This window comes from Trachurus trachurus (assembly GCF_905171665.1).
Source record: "Trachurus trachurus genome assembly, chromosome: 11".
In the NCBI taxonomy this organism is placed as follows: Eukaryota; Metazoa; Chordata; class Actinopteri; order Carangiformes; family Carangidae; genus Trachurus; species Trachurus trachurus.
In genome coordinates, this window is record NC_139904.1 from 17,318,208 (window position 1) to 17,334,846 (window position 16,639).

The 16,639-nt window shown below is 42.9% G+C and overlaps 1 protein-coding gene across 1 annotated transcript in view; it reads left to right on the forward strand.

Annotated features, from left to right (window-relative positions):
* tshz1 (teashirt zinc finger homeobox 1) overlaps positions 1-11,955 on the forward strand; it is a gene marked incomplete at both ends in the record, with an annotated part of 29,605 nt that extends 17,650 nt beyond the window's left edge. Inside the window, one exon of the mRNA XM_083982580.1 lies at positions 8,627-11,955. Within this exon, the coding sequence (XP_083838706.1) occupies positions 8,627-11,955 (3,329 nt within the window). The remainder of the gene's footprint in view (positions 1-8,626) is intronic.
* Between the last annotated feature and the right edge of the window lie 4,684 nt (positions 11,956-16,639).

A 16,639-nucleotide genomic window follows, 5' to 3' on the forward strand; every position in this document is an offset into this window, starting at 1 on the left:
CCACAGCCTGATATTGTGCTCTGTTGAAGGATTGCTTCCTCTCTTCCTGCCTCTCTCTCTCTGACTGTGAAGCTGCTCATAGCCATTGTATGCCGAGACACACATACACACACACATACACACACACACACACTCTCTCAGGCGAGCATAGTCGCACACAGACACAATTAGGGTGAGATGGCTACTGATACAAGTCCACTTTGAGAGCTCAGTACATAATTTACCGACTTTCCTCAGAGACCCCTTTTTCTCCCGCTGATCCCTCCTCCCTCGTATCACTTCTTCTTTTGTCACTTTATTGCCATGGTCATCAGGAAGAGGGGAAGAAAAAAAAAAAGAAACCTCCACACAAGCACACATACAAACTGCTGAGTGGTTCATCTTATGCTTTTGTTATATTCTCCGTTACGCCCCTATGCTTTTCATCACGCTTTAAATCCTAAACTAGTGTTGAAACAAAACAGCAGAACTTTGTTTAATGGAGCACCAGACCTCAGCTCCAGCCTGTCACTTGAGCTGGCAGAATGAAAAAGAAAATGTGGCGATGCATAAAGGATAGCGGTTTTGATGGTGCACAATTGCTGGAATTTCCCTGGTGTCACATGCAGTTAAAAGCACTAAAATGTTTGGGGACGTCGGGTTGTCCCGAGCAGCCTCCTGACCTGAGGGTTTGCGGTTCTAATTAATTTCCCCGAAGTGACTTTATGGTTTTAAAACTTATGATTTCTTTGTGTGTCTTTGTGCATGTTGGGAAGGTGATGTAAGTCAGGTCTCTGAGGTCCTGTTCTCACAGTGTCTCCTGCGTTCTTGTGTGCAGGCTTGTGTTGGATATCTGCTGTTGGGGTTGTTTTTGAATGCCTCACTGGGAAGTAGATAACGTAGAGAGGAGCTGATGAGCTGTTTTGACCCTCACAACAAAATGTTACTGTGTCTGTGTCACCCTGGCCTTTTCACTCGCTCCCATAGTTTAGGGCCCAGTCAAACCTGAAGTTGAAACAGCAATAGCAACAAAGATGAGCTTGAATCAAATTCAGATTTTATTAACTTTTCATGCAAATGTGCACTGTTTATGAATAGCAAGTGGTCTTAAAAGTGCTAACCTCTGACGACACTTTCTCAGTTGCTCGCAGCTTTCTAAAAAATATATATATCCTAGTTCTTCATAGAGGAGTGGCTCTGAGGCTTCCTATTCTTCCTATTTATTACGTCAAATAAAAGTAACAGTAAAATTGTAGAACTAGATTTTTGTAACTCACTCTGGTGTCTTATCACACACCAACTCTCGACTTACCACGGAGAAAAGTGATTTTATCAAGTAAAATAATTACTAACATGATATTATGTTATGATTCTGGTCGGCCCTGGTCCAGGTTAACATCTGGCTCCGTTATTGGTTGAGTTGAATTTGACCATTTTGTTTTTCCCCATGAAATTAAAAGCAGAGGAATTTAAGGTTAAATTGCAGGAAGCTTGAAGCTTCAACCACATTGACAAACTTCCTTTATCACAACTTTCCTCTCCTCTTCAGTAACTCTGTGTTGAGTGCAAAAATGCAAAACACAAGAAGAATGTAGATACGAGAACTAAACAGCTCAGTATGGAAAGAGTTTGAGTTTTTTTTTTTTTTTTTTTTTTAAATCAGAATAATTCTACAATAATTATATTCCCTACTGGATAGCTTGTTAGCAGTTAGCTCACCCCCTACAGTAGTTCAGCACCAAGAAGCAGTGTGAGTATAATTACTTCCTCATCCTTGTAATCTCTTAGGGCCAAATATTTTGCAAAGACGAGTGCATGGATTCTGCTGTGCTACTTCACAGGCATTCAAGGTGTTTCCTTCCCACAGAGTAAAGGATCAGAGTGTGTGTGTGTGTGTGTGTGTGTGTGTGTGTGTGTGTGTGTGTGTGTGTGTGTGTGTGTGTGTGTGTGTGTGTGTGTGTGTGTGTGTGTGTGTGTGTGTGTGTGTGTGTGTGTGTGTGTGTGTGTGTGTGGACATATTTTCTCTCCTTGTTTTCTTCTCTATGTTGTTCTTCAGCAGTGTACAAAGTGGATGGCCTCTATGAATTGAGAGGAAGGCTGACAGCGCAGAGAAGGTTGATTGATGGCTTATTGTGCAACCGGACTCGGCTAGACTGAACTGGTTAGGTTGAGACCCTGTTTTGGCCCCGTGCCCTCTAATTTTCTTCTTTTTTTTTTATTCTCGCCTTTTTTTCCCCTCCCTCTGCCTGTATCACACCATTTACCTCTGTCACTCTCACACACATTCAGACATGCACAGTACATAAATATACATGTACGTGCAGACTACACACGTTTCCTATTCTTGCTTCTCCCCCCACCCTCCACTCCCCTCGTCTTCTTTGCTGCACTAAACTCATCATTGTTGCCATCATTCATTCTCGCCTGTTTCCTTTCTTCCTTCCTCTGCCCACTTTGTTTTCTTTGTCACTGCTCCTTCAGGACAGGTTTTGTCCCATGAGTCATTTCATCAGGTTTCATTTTACAGCCTCTATTCATTCAGGTCCACTGGCCACTTTCAGGAAATGCACCAAAAGGGATTCTAATGTACAAACCTAGTGCCGCTTTTGATTAAACTTCACTTCCCAGTCGCCAACCAATCGGTGTGTGCGCTGGAGTCCACCAACAACCACATTTTGACAAATCCATGAGAGACAAAGTTACGCCTAAACACCAGGCATACTAGTTTAAACTGTGGTTCAGCTTGTTTTTTTCCCTGCAATGATTTTCTGCTTCTATTCTCCACACAACCATAGTGATTTATGGTAATTATCCATCTTTGGGGTCATCCATCAACTGGTTGTTGCTAGGCGATGGGAGCAGCTGTTGTTTAGTCGGGGGAAGCTCCACTGTCAGGGGCAATGCAGGTGAAATCAAAAGACGGCATCTATGAAAAAAGACTGAAACCATGTTATTTTGTTAGCTTGTTAGTAGTTAGTGATTAATTCTTCTCACAGTGAAACAGAACTCCTTCCTGTCAAGTAACGGCCACTCCTGATGGATCCAAAATAGAGCTTGTTAACCTGCATGTTAGATAATTAACAATGTGTAAACTCTCCTCACGTGTAAAGCGTGTTATAAGAAAACTGTAGCAAACAAAAATCTTGTAAATGGTAAAGAAACTAACAATATTTGTAGTAAAAGAAATCTGTTTAATAAATGACATCTGTCTGATAAAGCCTACATTGAATCACTGCTTGGCACTGGCAAATCTCACTCACATCATCTTTAATTAGCATTAGTAATGCTTTATCTGTACTTTGCCTGAAAACAAACCAGATGGTTTGAAATGTCTGTGCAGCACCAGAGCAACGTTCGATTGTTAGGCGTAAGGGGGGGGGGGGGGGGGGGGGGGGTTGGCAGTAAAGTCGAGCAGAAAGGGCTGGAATCTGCAGCGCCGATGATCTAATGGCTGTTGTTTCATCTCAGAACAAGCAGGCACTGACAGTTCAGGGAAAAGGTGATTTATAGACCACAGTCACTGTCACGGCGTGTCAAAACTGGCTCACGGGAGAACTGAACACACAGGGACAAAGACGAGAGAAAGAAATTGAAGAAAAGAATAACAAAAGAGAAATTCAAGGAAGAGCCAGAAATGCTTTTCTTTAGGAATCGCTGCAGTTCTTCATATTTGTTGCTTCACAGATTTAGTCTGTGTGTAGCCATTGTTAGGTATTTTTCTCCGTCACAGTTTTTGTCTTTCTTTTCTTTCTTTTATTCACACATACACTTCTAGGGGCCTAATGAAGCTAAGCCAGAGGTAAAATACACTGTCTGTATGACCTATTTAAAAAGGCTATTAGCATAATATGTGTTCAAGTAAGTGCAAATTACTTGGAACGTACGTGAAAGCCCCGAGGACAGTCCCAAGTTTTGAAAAAAAAAAAAAAGTAATTTATCTTTCATTTCTGTGTTTGATAAGAAACATCAAAGGCTCTTATAACCTTTACGACAGAATCCAGAGCAGCTGCCACAAGTATCATCGAAGTCAAAAAAAAAAAAAAGTCAAATGTGAAATGTTGTCTGCACACATAGCTCCCAGCGTGATGAGCAGACTGCACTGGTTGTTTTGTTTTCCCCCGACCAGAAGAATGGAGGAAGCAGAGAACGTGGATTTGTACGACACCAGCTATTAGAAGCCCCCGAGCTATTGTGCCATATGGTGGTCTATTCCATGTGGGTTGGGATAGGGTGGGGCCAGGAGGCTGTCGTTAGGTGGGCTTTTTTTTTTTTTACATGTCTGGTCAAGCAGGCTGCGGGGTGAAATTATGGCTAATACATGGTATCCGTGGCAACACTTATCTATGGAGCTTTGTTATGTGTTGGGATGCAGCCACGATGCAAAACGCGCACTTGGATTTCACGGTGAAAAGTTTCTCTCCTCGGTTTGAGCAACAAAGTGAAAGCGTTTCAGAGCAGGCAGAACCTGTGGGAGGGATCCTGGCAGATTTTCAGCCACAAAAGAAATCCAGATTGATGGAGAGAGTTTTACATATAACTAACTTGCTTAATTTTGTAATGATTTGGATTTGTCCAGTGGTGTTCTTTCTTTTTGTTTTGTTTATGTAGATTTAGAGTCTGTGTATAAGAGGATCTGTTAGTGCTCAGTTGTCTGTGAGTGTTGGTCTGTGCCAGTTTTTCCTGAGTGTGCGTCGTCCACACAACCGGAGTGTCAGGTCCTATGAAACCACAGCCACAACTATCCCAGAGTGAAAAAAAGAAAGAAAGAAAGAATGAAGACGATGGGGGAGAGCAGAGAGAGACAGAGATTGCCTGACATACTAAGCATTACCATAATTGGCTTTTCTACATGATAGGACAGAGGAAATAATAATGTCATTTTATTTACAGCCTTCTCTCTGCTGAAACACACACACACTCATGCACGCCGTACAGGTCAATGACACACACTGATCAGGCCTGTCCAAAGCCATCAGAGGTGAGTGGCAGGGAATGGAGGGGCCAGTGACAAAGCGAAACGGGAGAGAGAAATAAGACTGCCACGCCAGAGCTCCCATTTTGAAGGGTCGCTAAACGGTGTGAGGGAGCCTCGCCGGCCGCCCCGCTCCCAATGCAGCGCTGCCGCTCGGCCACGCAGGGTAAATCAGCAGGGTGAAAGCTGCTGGAATTGGACATTAGCACTGCAAATGAGAGCCGGGATTGCCCTCTTCTCAGAGACAACATGAATAAATGAAGAAGGTTTAGAGGGGAAAGTGTGTGTGGATGTGTATGGAAAAGAGAGAGGCAGCGGTGGGGGGGGGTTGTTGTTGATTGTGCCAGTGCCAGTGCCATGTCATACTCAAGTTATCTCACCTTGTCACTAGTTATCTATTGGAACTGGTCAGGAGGTCTGACACCAGCCAGGCGTCGCTGGATTTGTCAATATAATAAAGACATGGGTTTTGTTTTTGTTTTTTTCATTTTTTGCATGTGTTCAGTTCCACTTAATATGAGTTTGAATTGAAAATTAATTCCCTTTTTTTCACTGTTTTGTACATGGTAGCACGGTTATACTACAGTACATGCGTGTCTGTCCTGGCTAAGACCTGTAAGGGAGTTCAATGTCAATTATTATTTAAGCAGCAAATAGATAAATAAGACTTTGAATGTGTGCAGGCCGAATACCAGCTTTGACACTTGACAGTTTTCTGTACGCACAGGTTCAATGCATAGGCCCAGTCCAGGCGTGTGTACATGTTTGCGTTATCAGTGTGTGCGTGTGTTGTGGGTTTTTTTGTTTTTTTGTAGTGGCAAGGAAATTACCTTCTTCAGAGTTTTCACACTTCAGTCACATTTGATAATTCAAGTCTGTATTAAAAGTGTTTTGCAAGTGTTTGCATGTACGGACCTCACACAGCTTCCTGCCTTGGGGGAGGGATAAAGTGTGTGTGTGTGTTTGTGTGTCTTGGGGGGGGGGGGGGGGGGTGTCCTACTGTGGTGTCACCTGTCTGCAGCAGGAAATCCTGGACTCTGGGCACAACAATAGTGACAGGCTCCTCTCCAGACGCAGATGGCTTCGCTTTCCCCCCACCAGCCACCGTGCATCTCTGCTTGCACCTGACACACTGTGACACTTGACACACACACATACACACAGGATACACACACACAACTGATCAGCCACGCCTAGCTTACTTAAAGCTATAAACTTGCATACACATGGCAGAAATGTAACTGATTCCTCTCTCCTCATACTTATAGTTTGGTGCAGGACATTTAACTTGTTTCCCTGTCATGTTTTTTTTTCTGTCAGATATGCCCACGTACACACACCCACACACGTGCGCGCACACACACACACACACACACACACCTCTTGTTCGCTGGCCTAAACACATCTTTTCTCCTCTCTTTTCAAAACTTCCCCTCTTTTCCCTATCCTCCCTGACAGCACAAAGTGGGCTTACGTTTTTGACTGACAACCACAACAGACACCTCTCTCTCCCCCCTACTCCTCCCCTCCACCCCCGTTTTAATCCCCTCCCTATCCCTCTCTCCCTCCCTCCCCTCTCCCTCTTTTGTTCTGAGTGACGCTCGAAAGCCGCCGTGTCAGCATCTTTTCCATCTCTGATTGCCTTATTAGCCGGTGGTGGCACCCGCAGCTTTTCTGACACAGATGGTGAAGGAGGAGGCTCGAGCAGGGTGGGGGTGGGGGGGATGGCTGAGTTGTGTTTGTTGTTGTTACTTTCCCCTCCCACCTCCTCTCGGGCTTGTTTGCGTGGACACTGACACCTCGAGCTGACACTGACACACTCCTGACACTGATGCCTGTCAAGGCAGCATACGGAGGATGGCAGGGAAAAAGCTAGAATTTAGTGTCGGTGCGCTTTTTGTGTGTGAATGTGTGTGTGTTTGTACCGCTGTCAGGTTTCTCTCACTTTGTCAGCTCAGCTGCTTTGTCTTTAACTACTCTCACCACATTGACTTTGAATAGGTTCAGTTTTGCATTTATTTCAATACAGTGGGCTGCATCTTGATTGGGAGGACGGAGACAGGTTGAAAAAAGCTTTACAGCTGCTTTGGCAAAAGGTTAAAATCTCCTAATTTAGTGACTAACTCAAGTGAATGATTCAGTGTAGCCTGTGTATAATTAAGAGCTTACACTTAAGAGCAAAGCTAGCACAGGAAAAGTTTAATTAACTAGAGGAAGGTGGTACATTCGCTCTCTCTCACACACAAACACACACACAAGGCAGAGTTGCAGCTGTTGGACCTCCAGCTTTTTCAAGGCAGCAGTAACTGGCACCTCACAAACATCAGGTATAATGTCCATTCCTATTATGGGATAGAGAGCTACATGCTGTTTGAAGCTGACAGCACATCTGCCTCCTCACTGGAGACTGATTCTGGCACCTCAGACAAGCATCTTACCAGGGATGGATTGGGGGAGCTGCCTTTGCATATTTAACCCTCTATTTTTCCCTCTTCCTGCTTCTCTATAATATTCCCACTTGAATCTGTTTTCAGGATCCTATATTACACGATCCTTTTCAGGCTTAATTTCATTGCTATTTCTATCTTTTTTTAAATCTTTGATATCTAGAATTTAGATTGATTTAAGATTTCAGTACAGGATTTGGCCATGTGAAATTCTTAGAGAGAGAGAAGGCAGCCATTTTCAATTGATACTATAAACCTCTCTCTCTTCCTTTAAAATGGCACACTTGACGCTGTGAGTACTCAGGGAGCACAGGCAGTAACAACACGGCTTGTCATGTCCACTGGCCGTTTCCGAGCATCACGCTGTGAGGACTTCTACTGCCGATGCCAAGTTGACTCCAGCCAACCATAGCTTGGCAGGCTGATGTAGCTGGCATTTTCCTCCACTATCTCTTACTTGCGAATCCATAGTATGTGTGGCATGTTGGAAGAATAGAGCGAATCAATGTCAGGAACAGATCTATAGTCTCACTTCAGCAGCAAAATAAACTATGAAATACTGACTTCTGACTATATTGCTGTAGGCTGTTCTAGCATTTCAATTTGCTGATAAGGAAAAAGGATTTATATTTGATGAATGTACTGAAATGCTTGCACATACTGTATGTAGCCAGTAAATTCATCTTATTAATTCAGTGTTACCACTCAGTATATGTTGAGAAGGAAACATCAAAGTGAGTCTTTAACAGATCGATCAATGAGGCATACTTTTCTTTGTTTTTTTTCAGTTTTTTCTTTTTTTTATTGAAAATAAACTAAATGTCTTCATTTCTACAGGGAAGTAACACATCTTACATGATTAATAAGTATCATCAACTCTGAAGATTTGCTTTCTGTGTAATTTGAAATTTTGCTTGTTTTTAAACGAGGCTGAAACATTTCTGTTGCTTGACTCTACCCTTGCTGAGTTTTAGTGTTCAATAGCTTCATTAGGCAGTGCAGTGAAGAGGACTATCTGTCATTGTCAAGATATGGATGTTTGCCACTTTATTATTGCAAACCCGTGTCCTCTGCTGGGACTATTGACAAAAATCTCTTTAGGATTATTGCACATACCACCTTCATATAGTAACCACTGGTAGATACATAATTTGTCTGTATATACAGTATATGAAATATACCAAGAAAAATACCCAATGTGACATTTCCCCTCTGTTTTGTTTTTCAGCTTATGGACCTGAGGATGAATTTAAAGCAGACAAGATTGATGAAGAGGAACATCTGCAGGATGATGGCCTCTCTCTGGACGGTCAAGACGCAGACTATTTGTTCAATGAGGACGAGGACGGAAGAGAACGCTTTAGCTGCCAAAACTCTCCACTCAGCAATGGCACTAACCCAGATGCTGGGTATGCCTCTCCACTCAGCACCACCAGCGACCAACTGGGGGACCTTAAGACCACATCCTCCTTTAGTGATGGTCAAGACAAGGTAGAGGAGAAGCTAGAGGAGAGCACAGAGTCCATCAATGGCCTCTCACTACAGGACAGTCTGGCAAAAATGAAAGCCGTCTATGCAAACCTGATCTCGGATGCCTCCTGGTCCAGCATTGCTCTGGACATGCTCAAAAGTAAACAAGGGAACAATTTTGCAGCTAGTAATGGCAATGGGACCAATCACAAAGGGAGCAATGGTTTCCTGACCAGTCATAGCCCTGGCAACATCCACATGAAGAACAGATGTAGCAGTAGCAATGCCTCAGCCACTAGTAATATTACCACCAGCAGTACCACCACAAAAACAGTGTCAAGCAGCAGCAACACTAGCACTAGTGTAAGCTCTGGCAGCACAGGAGGTTTAGCCTATGACTGGCACCAGGCAGCGCTGGCCAAAACCCTACAGCATACTCCATACCAACTGCTTCCTGAGCCTAGCCTTTTCAGCACCGTGCAGCTTTACAGACAAAACAATAAGCTCTATGGCCCGGTGTTTACTGGTGCCAGCAAGTTCAGGTGCAAGGACTGTAGTGGAGCCTATGACACTTTGGTTGGCCTGACAGTGCATATGAATGAGACAGGACACTACCGTGATGACAATAAGGACACTGAGGATGATCGAAGCAAGAAGTGGTCCAAGCCACGCAAGCGTTCCCTGTTGGAGATGGAAGGCAAGGAAGATGCCCAGAAAGTTCTTAAATGCATGTACTGTGGCCACTCTTTTGAATCCTTGCAAGACCTTAGTGTTCACATGATCAAAACAAAACACTATCAGAAAGTGCCTCTAAAAGAACCAATGCCAGCCCTCGCCTCAAAGCTGGTACCCCCAACCAAAAAAAGAGCATTTCAAGACTTGATTTCCCCAAGCTCTCCAGAGTCTGTCTCGTCTGGCATTGTCCTGGGAGAGTCTCCCAAAGACCAAAAACTGACCAATCCCTATGTCACTCCTAACAATCGATATGGTTACCAAAACGGTGCAAGCTATACTTGGCAGTTTGAGGCACGCAAGGCACAAATTCTTAAATGCATGGAATGTGGCAGTTCGCATGATACCTTGCAACAGTTGACAGCCCACATGATGGTCACAGGACACTTTCTTAAAGTCACAAATTCAGCCTCTAAAAAAGGTAAGCAGTTAGTGTTTGATCCTGTCATTGAAGAGAAAATTCAGTCGATTCCTCTGCCACCAACTACCACACGGCTCCCAGCACCCAACGGGAAGTCACCGCCCAACTCTCCAATGCATCCCTCTAGTCCCGAGGAGAAAATTGAGGAAAGGAAAGATGAAGAGATGGAAGAGGAGATAATGGAACTGAGGGAACCGGAGAGAAAAATTAAAGAGGAGAAAGAAGATCCCTCTGAAAAAGCTGATAAACCTGTAAAGACCCAATCTTACCAATATCTGAGAGAAGAAGACTTAGAAGAGGCACCTAAAGGTGGATTGGACATCCTAAAGTCTTTAGAAAATACAGTTTCAAGTGCAATCAGCAAGGCCCAAACAGGCACTCCGACTTGGGGTGGATACCCCAGCATTCATGCTGCCTATCAACTCCATAGTTCTTTGAAATCTACTTTTTCCTCGTGTGCACAGGTTCAGCCTTTATTCAGCAGCAACAGTTTAAAAGTGCTGCCCTCTGATTTAGGTACTCTGATCCATTCACCAAATAGCCCCTCTCCACCTCCAAGTCACAAAAGCAATGTGCTGGCCATGGAGGAGCTAGTGGAAAAAGTGACAGGAAAAAGTTCTGTAAAGAATGAAAAAGAGGAAAAACCTGTAGAGAATAAGAACAGGTCCGAAAAGTCAAATCCTAAGGACAAGCGAGCTTCACCCAAACTGGAAAAGGTGGTAAAAAATACTGCAGCAGAGGACCAGAGTGAGTCAAGAGTCAAAGAGAGAGAGCAAATAGAGAGTAAAGTAGAGACACAGATTAAGAGTGAAGTTGATTCACCACAAAAGCCTGTAAGCAATGGCTGCAATAACCTGAGTATCATCACTGATCACTCGCCTGAACAACCACTTGTCAACCCTCTCAGTGCTTTGCAATCTATCATGAACAACCACTTGGGGAAAGCTTCAAAAGTGGCGACCCCCTTCATAGACCCCTTCGCAATGCTTTATAAGATCAACAGCAACTCAGCTCAGATTAAGTCAGCAGAGCCTGCAAGTCAGTACCACGATGACGACGATGATCAACCCATGGACTTGACTAAATCCAAAAACGCAAATGGAAGTACAGCTAAGGGTACTTCTGCCACACCAAACAACAACAACAGCAAACCAGTTTTCAGAGCATTCTCTCAGTCTTCATCTCCACCTCTGCGGGAGAATGCTTTGATGGATATTTCAGACATGGTGAAAAACCTAACTGGCCGTTTGACACCAAAGTCTACGACCCCATCTTCAGTCTCTGAGAAATCAGACATCGATAGCTGTACTTTTGAGGACGGCCTGGAGGAGCTATCTCCCATCCAAAGACGGAAAGGCAGACAGTCAAACTGGAATCCTCAGCACCTCCTGATTCTCCAGGCCCAGTTTGCCTCCAGTCTTCGGGAGACTCCTGATGGAAAGCTTGTAATTACTGACTTGGGACCCCAGGAGCGGGTCCACATCTGTAAATTCACTGGTCTCTCCATGACTACTATCTCTCATTGGCTGGCCAATGTAAAATACCAGTTAAAGCGGACAGGGAGCACAAAGTTCCTAAAAAATATTGACTCTGGCCAGCCTCTGTTTTTGTGCAGTGACTGTGCATCCCAGTTCAGGACTCCCTCCTCCTACATTCACCATTTGGAGTCCCATCTTGGGTTTACCCTGAAGGACCTGTCAAAGCTATCCATAGACTTATTAGAGCAGCAAGCAGTCAGCAGAATGGAGGACAAGACCTTCAGTTCCTCTGGACTCACAGAAGAAGATGCAGGCTCCATGTATCAGTGCAAACTGTGCAATCGGACATTTGTGAGCAAACATGCAATTAAATTGCACCTTTGCAAAACACATGGAAAGTCACCAGAGGACCATCTCATCTTTGTGAAAGAGGTGGAAAAGTTTGACAAACAATGAAGTGGGATAAAGCTGATAGCATGACAGATTCCTGTTGCACTATAACTCTAAGCTACAATCTGTCATTACAGATAGTGCCACAACTGTATTGTGCATTGCTGCAACATATATAGTAATGAAAACATGGTAGCTTTAATACCACATTAATTATTCAATTATCCATTAATGGCAGGAGCGTGCAATGCAGTGGCTCAAAGCTGTGTTGTAAAGTCGAACTTCTGGTGACACGAACGTACCAAAATGGTGCAGCAGCCATGGCACTATGTAGTCACTGACTGATTGTTGCTTTCGTAATGCACTGCATCTTATCTGAGCCTTTGGTTGTTTTAAAACTGGACCATGCTCTTATTTTATCACTGTTTTTAAGATGAATATATTTCAACACAACTTGCATATTATTTATGAGACAGTTTGTGCATGTTTTTTTTTTATGTAAAGCAGTGAGCATATTATGTCTAATGAAATTTAAACCAAGATGACAAAACTAATATCCCTGGTTAGCAAATTTCGGATACAGACATTTATATGAAGGTACATGGCTATTAATTTAGACATGTGAAAGAAGGTGTTCTAAAATGTTTAGATGATTTCAGCACTTTAATGAAGTGTAAATTGATGAAGACATGTGTGGGTAAAAATTACAGCACATCACCATTTTGAGTTTTGATTTCCTTGGTCAAGCCATGGCAATTTAAGGACTAACAACATTGTTTTGAATTTGCCATTACATTACAAAAATTCTTACAAAATATCGAGAATCTTTGTTTCTCTAGTACAATATAATTTCCTGGTTGTTTCAACATGTACAGTATTTGCGTTAGTAGGCTACCAGTTTTATTATTGTGAAGCTACAGTTGTAAAATTAATGAAGTTAAAAACTTATTGTATGAATAATCAGCAAGTATGTATACATGTATGTCAGCATATCTTGCTCTTTACAGTTCAACATTATTTGTACTGTGTGCATTTTTATAATGTTATTTTCTAGACAAATATGGGGGAGATGTAAATAACTACAGAATATTGTTGGACCACAATGCCCTTTTTCAGTGAAAAGTAGGTCCTTCAATGTGGTTTACATAAAATGACAGAATTTTACTGGCATCTGCTCTGATGCATGGTATTGTACATAACATTGAAAAAAAAAATCTCACTCAATGATAGGTTTCCAGGTTTTGTCATCGACCCAGTTATTCAAAATGGCATTCTTTTATCCTCAGTTGTAAAATAAACTCCATGTCCTGGATTAACTGTAGTGTTGTTTGAGTGATTTTGAGATAAAGTCCAGACTGCACTTGAAATGTGATATCATACTGTAAACCTGTGCCAATATTTCCACTTAGATTTTTGTTCTGTGATTTTTTTTACAAAACATTTTTTTCAAATGTAGAGTATTTTAAACACAGTGGCACACAGAAAAGGAAGTCAGTGCCAGGTTAAGTGGTCACCACACTGCAGGTAGAGAGCTCCCCTGTCCTGAAATGTCCATCCAGTCATCTGCTGTCAGGACCATAAATATCATCCAGTTTGACAGCCTGGTTTTTGACAGCACTCTGACAGGCAACATGGTACTCCAGCTGAAGGCGGATAAACAGCTGCCCTCACTTCTGCTGAATTTGTGTAATATAAATGAACTCCTTCTCATCCTCCCGGGGGCACTGGGGGCCTCAAAGGGGCCCCGTTTGAACAACTCACAGCGCTCTGGGGAGAGACACTTTCTCCCTTTCCCAACAGATATATTCAGGCAGGATTCTTGTGCACCAACAGAGCCATCGTCTTGGCTGGCAATGCTGGGACAAACACTGTGGCAGCCACATCAAATCCTCTAAATTTTGCTACTGAAAGGGAACTTGCTGTAGCAAACTCTGGACTATTTCCAGGTCCCACTGAGCGAGCAGCAGCTTTCCCACTGTGAGCCACAGCTCTTATAACTCTGAGCAACTGCCATAAGAACCAGAGTCTGTATGAAAGGCTGTCCTCTGCAACAGGTTTCAAGGATCCTCCATTGTCAATCACCCTGCAGGGTCGAGATCTCTGACCGTGATGTGGCTACACGGTAACTGTCCTCAGGTGCCAGACAGAGCTTGAGTCCCCTGGGTGAGGATGACAGCAGTTTTATCCAGAATGGACTCTCTCATTGCTTTGTTAATGATAGGAGGAGGCTGAATGGGGGAAGCAGGCTGCAGGTTTTGTGTCCACTGCTGTGCTATTGAGTCAGAGCTGTGGAGGGAGGGTGGTGAGCCAGCTCAGACCTCAAAAGAATGGAATGAAAGTCTTTCGGGTGACAAATACAATTAACATAACCAAACTAGTAAAGGCCTTACAGTATATGTACATGCATATTGACAATTTTAACGCACATACAAAATTGCTCGTCTGACTTAGGCTACAGTTCTTCTGTTGCCCAGAAGTGTTGTGTTTACATCATTAGTACTGTCTTTGCCTTAAGCTGGGGGCACAAAAAATGTCAAAAGTGAAGCAGCAGTGGCTGACACCCTAACGTTAGGCCAATCTCCAAATCACTGACCCTACATTTCCCATAATGCATTTAAACAGAAGCTTTGATTAGACTCTTCTCCCTCCTAAACGCCTACATCTCTTACAGCTGGTGCCTCAATTTTTTCTCAAAGTTTTCAAACTTTATGTTAAAAATTTGAGTCAAACTCAAACCTAATAAACTCCCATGACATCACTATGATGTCATGGGAGATGAGACTGCAGTGTGTGGCTTAAGGGCCACAGAGACATCATACAAATGTTTTTACAAGTGGGACCTCTTCAGTCGAAGTCTTTATGTTAATTCGACTCGGTAATCTATCATGAGACAACTGTGAAGTTCATACAGCAGACAGGGCTCGCTGTATTAATGAATAGGCTATTTTATACTGGTGTCATTTTACACAGATGTGTAACTGTCCATCTGGTAGGTAGTAAGTTGGTCAAGATATTATATAACATATCCACCTGAATGAAAACGCAACACTTATTTTCTAAAGCAACCCCGGTAGCCTGTGAGTACGACTTTGAGCATCTTTTGCATATCCTCGTTGCTACATGGCACCTTGTTAGTGCCACACATTTGAATATTTTTGTTAAATAAATGTGAGGTTTTTCAATTCAGAGCACATGACGAGCACCAAATCAGTGAATGTGTTTGAGCAATTTCAAATGGAGTCATAATCCCTTTTAGAAAAAAAACAGTGAATACAACATTGTCATAAAAAATCGGGATTTGACTTCATGGTTTAACGTGGAGCTAAGCTTTATAGTTCAGCTAGTGAGACACCTGATAAAAGAGGCCATGGCATGTCTCCACTGAAGGTATTTAAGTCGACATGCACCCACCCCACGCAGTTCTTGAACACTAGCCCGAGGCATTTTTCCCAAGAAACAATAGAGTTCCAGTGCCTTGCAGCTAGCACTGTGTGGCGGGGAAACATAAGAAGCACTTGTGAGAATTACAGAGAGGAGTCACATACAATAAAAGTCACATATAAAGCGTGACAACGTGCAGGAGCCTATCGCATAGAAAGTTAACTAACGTGTGAAGCCAGAAAGACTCATTCAGCAGAAACAATGCATCACACTTTCCAGTTTATTTCTGTGCATGTACAGTAACATGTAATAGGTCACTAGTGGAATTGATGTGGTGTTTGCATTTTGCAGTAAAACCAGTTGGTGAAGCAAAATATTGTGATCCAGTTTAAACCTTTGATTTTAAATCACTTACATGCACACAAAATAGGTTTGATAGTTTTCTAATGTCTTTTATTCAATAAAGTCAGCCAGCTACTGTATTTGTTCTTGAACTTGTCTCCAGATGAATTAAAATGTGATCCCTTGCTTCTCTGCCTCCAACCTTTGCTGCATAAGTAGACCTACTGTTGTGAGTTGTCCTGTTCACATCATTCAGCCAATACATTCATTAAGAAAGTTGTAAACATGCAGCACCGACGTGTGGCTGTTTTCATACATGATCTCTCCAGCGAACCATCTTTGTCCTGTCACCACAGACACAAAAAGCTACACATATGACTTTGTCAGGCAGTCAATGTTCTGTTTGTTCTCTCATGACTCTTGTTTGCTTTAAAGCAAACACATAATAAATTGGCTCCATGTCATCACCATTACCAGGTGAACAGAGGCTCACGAGACAGCAGCACGAATCTGCTGTTAAACAAAAGGGTGTTTATGACAAGAGGCATCGTGATGCAGCCTGTTATCCGTTTATAATAATCAGAATGGAAGGCTCGGAGTCGCAGTGAGCTGTTCTGCTACTGAGTAGTAACATCTGTACATCCATGAAGTACTACGTGTCAGCGAGATGCACACGACGGCGAGGGCAGCATTTGAATCCTTATGACATGCGTATCATGAGCACTCATGCCGACAGCAAGGACTCGCTGAATTAACCTCATCCTCTCTTGCTCCCACCCAACCCCCACCCCCACCCCTCACTTTTTCTGGGCAACCCTCTGTTGATCACAGCTCTGTATGACAAGACCTCGCTTTCAAAAAAACACATCTGCACACCTGGTGGAGGAAGAATATGTAGAGAAATCCCTCTCCACCACAGTGCTGAGCTGGAGTGTGCTGTTGCTTTAATGTAAGTTATTCTGGAGAGTTGGTTCATTACATGCACAGGGAACAAGAGAGGTTAAAATACAATTAAAATAATAATGAC